The sequence below is a fragment of the Cryptomeria japonica genome, chromosome 1 (assembly GCF_030272615.1).
Source record: "Cryptomeria japonica chromosome 1, Sugi_1.0, whole genome shotgun sequence".
Lineage (NCBI taxonomy): Eukaryota > Viridiplantae > Streptophyta > Pinopsida > Cupressales > Cupressaceae > Cryptomeria > Cryptomeria japonica.
Genome location: NC_081405.1, coordinates 385,967,022 through 385,971,353, shown reverse-complemented (window position 1 = coordinate 385,971,353; position 4,332 = coordinate 385,967,022). Strand labels below are relative to the sequence as shown.

The 4,332-nt window shown below is 29.8% G+C and overlaps 1 protein-coding gene across 1 annotated transcript; it reads right to left on the bottom strand.

Moving 5' to 3' along the window:
• Positions 1–2,929: 2,929 nt before the first annotated feature.
• On the bottom strand, positions 2,930–4,024 carry LOC131070864 (uncharacterized). Its single transcript, XM_058006529.2, has 4 exons — positions 3,702–4,024; positions 3,503–3,601; positions 3,310–3,423; positions 2,930–3,234 (listed from the first exon to the last, which is right to left on the bottom strand). The coding sequence occupies exons 1-4, from the start codon at positions 4,008–4,010 to the stop codon at positions 3,079–3,081; spliced, it is 678 nt and encodes a 225-aa protein (XP_057862512.2). The 5' UTR covers positions 4,011–4,024; the 3' UTR covers positions 2,930–3,078.
• Positions 4,025–4,332: the final 308 nt, after the last annotated feature.

The window sequence follows — 4,332 nt, the reverse complement described above, 5'->3', positions numbered from 1 at the left end:
TGGGTTCATGGGAGAGGAAAATGAAAGTCAAAAAAAGGGAAAAATCAGGGCATCTGAGAAAAAACGATTTATCTCAATTAATAAACCGGCTAAAAATCCCAACAATAAAGCAACTAACATAGGCATTGTGGAAAGATGTGTTTTTAATATCTTGCATTGTTCATAAGTTCTCCTTCTACAATGGACTAAAACCATGATCCAAGTGGCCTACATACAAAAGACACCTTATGACATTTGTTAGAGAAGTACATGCATCTTTCTAGATGCTTCAAAACTTTTTAGATGAATGTGGTTGTTCAACTTCACAAAGGGACAAAAATAGCCCACTGGAAGACAAAATAATAACTCCTTAGGTCCAAAAATAGGCTACCCACTTCTTACACATAGTTTTAAGATGCTTTCTTACATATGTTATAGACTTGGGTCAATATGTAAGAGATGTGATATGATTCTATAATGTTCTAATGCATGAGCCTAACTACTTAAGTGTAGATGACTTGGAGTGAATATCTAGGCAGTTGGAGCCATTGATTGTTAGAGATTGAATTGCAAAGGTTATGTAATTGAGATTCTTTAATTTGGAACTTGTAATTCTCTTATGTGATGCTAAATATATATTATTTTATGTAATCAAACACTTATGAGCATCTACCAAACTTCCACATGGGAACAAGGTTTGAATTTGAAAGTTAGTAGTTGTTGTTATTGTTTGAATGAGAATGGATGTTAGCTAAAAGAAAGGGCCCACATGTAAGTTGGGCACGAGACAAATTTTGTAAAATATTTATATATAAATATAAGACAATGTGAATTGTTGTATTTTTTAAACAATTAAAAGTAAAAAAATTGTCAATTTTTTTTTTATAAAGTAACTATTTAAACTGAAAGAAAACTATTTTTGTTAAAGACTAAAAAAACAAATTATAATTCATGATATTGTTAATTTATTTTTTTCATTAAATGAATGAGAAATCAAAGAAGAAAAATTAAAACACCGTAATTAAAATTTACAAATCTTTAAAAAATTATTATATTTTTTTAATTCACAACTATTTAGACAAATTAATTTAAAAAAATTAACTATGGTGAAAGACTTTAGCATCCCTGCCCATGACAGGACTAACAAGTGCCACGTAGTGGCTAGTACTTATCATTTAGATTTGTAACAGTAATTGAGTATGCTTTTTTCAAACAATTAGCAAATAGAAGAGATTAATAATTTTGTAACCTTAACAGGACTAACAAGTGCCACGTAGTGGCTAGTACTTGTCATTTAGATTTGTAACAGTAATTGAGTATGATTTTTTCAAACAATTAGCAAATAGAAGAGATTAATAATTTTGTAACCTTAACTTTACAAGTACTAAAAGCATACTAGTCACTACTTGACAATTGTTTATTTTAAATATGATCTAATTATTAAGCAAATACAATTTAATTTTCATCTCATACAATAATAATAACTTTGAGTGTAACATAGAATATTTGTGAATAATATAAAATGCATCAAAAAGTATATATTGAATTTACAAACACATTATTGTGATTTTTCATCTCATACAATAATAATAACTTTGAGTGTAACATAGAATATTTGTGAATAATATAAAATGCATCAAAAAGTATATATTGAATTTACAAACACATATTATTGTGATTGAACCAAATAAATGAACAAATATGAATATTAGTTGAAAATATATTTTAAATTTATTAAATGTTTTAAATGTTTATTAAATGTGGAGCACTTATTTCTTTTAAATCTAAATTGATTAATTAACTAGCATCAAAATATTTTCACCAATTACAATTAAAGAATTGTAATAGAGTAATCTAAAATTCACCATAAAATAGTTTTCTTTCAATTATAAAATTTTTATGTTTGTTGGGTTGATTTACAATGTTAGTTTACAATTTAATTCTCATCATCTCATTGATATAATAATAGTACTTTTGAGTGTAACATAAAATATTTATGAATAATTTAAAATACATCAAAAAGTATATATTGAATTTATGAACACAAATAATAATTGTTTATTGAACCAAATGAATGAACAAATTTAAATATTAGGTGAAATATATTCTAAATTTATTAAATGTTTTAAACTTATAATCAAGCTGAAAGGAGTGTTTATATTATCAAATTGCACCGAGATAACTAAAATAAATCTTTAAAGATTTAGATACAGATTATAAACAAGTGCCACGAAGTGGCTAGTACTTGTCGTCTTTATAGTATTGCAATAATGAAAAAATTGTCTAGTTAATAGATTAGTTATTAAATATCAATTTGGACATACGTTTCAACAATAGTTAAGTTAGGGTTATGTCAATGTTCTTCAATAAAAATTAAGACAATCATGACATTTACAATTGAAAACAAAGATAAGTTAAAACTCAATTAAAATTACACTTAAATGTTCTATTATTATATTATATTATGCATTTTAATTATTATATTATTTTTTCTAGGATTATAATGAAAATTAAAAAACATTGATCAAAACAAAAAAATATATAGTTTTAATTGTTGGAGAAACAATTGAATAATAATGAGTTAACTAAAAACAATACAATCGATTGCAGTACTACCCTAACGACAAGTACTAATAATTTGAAAAGAAAATTAAAACATACTAAATACTATTTTAATGATCTAAAAATTTGCCTAAAAAAATCCATGTAGAAAGTGGATCCGCTAATAAGATGCAAATTATTTGAGTCAATTAGATTGAAGAAAAACAATTTCCATAAACTGAAAACCTAAAAAATTCATAGATATAATTGATGGAAAAACAATCTTATAATTGACACCACTGTTTACAGTTTGATAACATCCATATAGTTTTATTCAATCTTATAAAATATATATACATGCAAGAAGAGTGTATCTCTCTTCGATTTGGGTCTGAAAAGGAAGACTTTAGCATCCCCTTTTCCTTTGACATCAGACTCCTTATTTACCATTTTAAACTTATGAATAAGTTTATGGAGACTGGACAGGGTTATATCGGCTTACACACAACCTTCACCTAGAATAATAAATGAAATTTTGAAAGAATGATATATAGTTTCTTATGGATGGCATGCCCAGCTCTGTTTCATTTTGGTAACTACTCCTTTGTTGTTGTTTTGAGCAGATGCAAGCTCTCCAACAGCTATCATCATATGCACCCGTTCTGTTAACTCTGCCACTTCTTTTCTCTTCGTTTCCTCTATCTCTGCTTTCCACTGCAAACAATGCAAGCATTAAGTTAACAAATGTGAAAGAGAGTAAGAAAAACAATGAATGCAGCAGCCACCAACCCTTTCAGCTCTGGTGTATGCGTCTGCAATCGACTTTTCAGTGTGCTCACTAGCGTGGGCTTTTATTCTTTGTGCATCTTCACGAGCCTTTGATAAGATCTTGTCAGCCTTCACCTGAATCAAAAGATGAAATGACATTAGAAAATATGATATCTGGAAGCCCACAAGGCACAAAGTGATCAGATGATGGTACCTCTGCAATCTGAAGTAGTTGCTCCGCCTTAACGTCTTCTCTATTTCTTGCTTCAAGGGCCTTACCTTCTTCATGCATTCTCTGCCTCTCTGCCTTTGCCTGCAAACCCAGCCAATTAAAATGTTTAACAAAACACTCCATATTTGTGAAATATGAGAAAGAATTCCCCTCTTTCTAGATATTCAACAAGTGAGTGTACCTGAAGTTTGTGGGCTTTAGCTTCCAGCTTTCTGATTTGGGAGTCTAGATAAGCAGTAGCCTCAGCCTCAACCCTTCCTCTGTGCGCTTCTGCAAGAGCCTCAGCTTTTGGATTGAGAGAAGATATAGTTAGAGGCGTAAGAGCACCCGATTTGGGTGAGAGAGGCCCTGCCTTAACACCACAGTATTCTGATTTTTCAACAGGAGAAGCAGATGGGGGAAACGTTGCATCTTTCTTCTCTGCCTTTACATGCCGATACTGCTGCATCATGGAACAAGTTGCAGATGCCGCCTTTCTTGATTTGTTCATGCAATTGCACTCTCAATCTCCTCACACAAAAAAGCTTATGACTTCTTCAAGATATAACCAAAATGTGAGCATTCTCAAAAGATTGTTTGGGCTGCACGGATATAAAGAAACAGATGGCGTTTCCTCTTCATTATAACCCAAGAAACTCTTTTGTAACTGGCTCTGTGATTCATGTCTTCAAATTTTAGGAGTATTATTAACATAAGTCCAAACAAGAACCTTTTGAGATCCCCTTTCAGATCTTTTAGGTGGGAAAACTACAAATATTTGTTTTGGACATCTTTAAGAATTTTGGTGAATTATAATTTTTTTATTCAAGCTA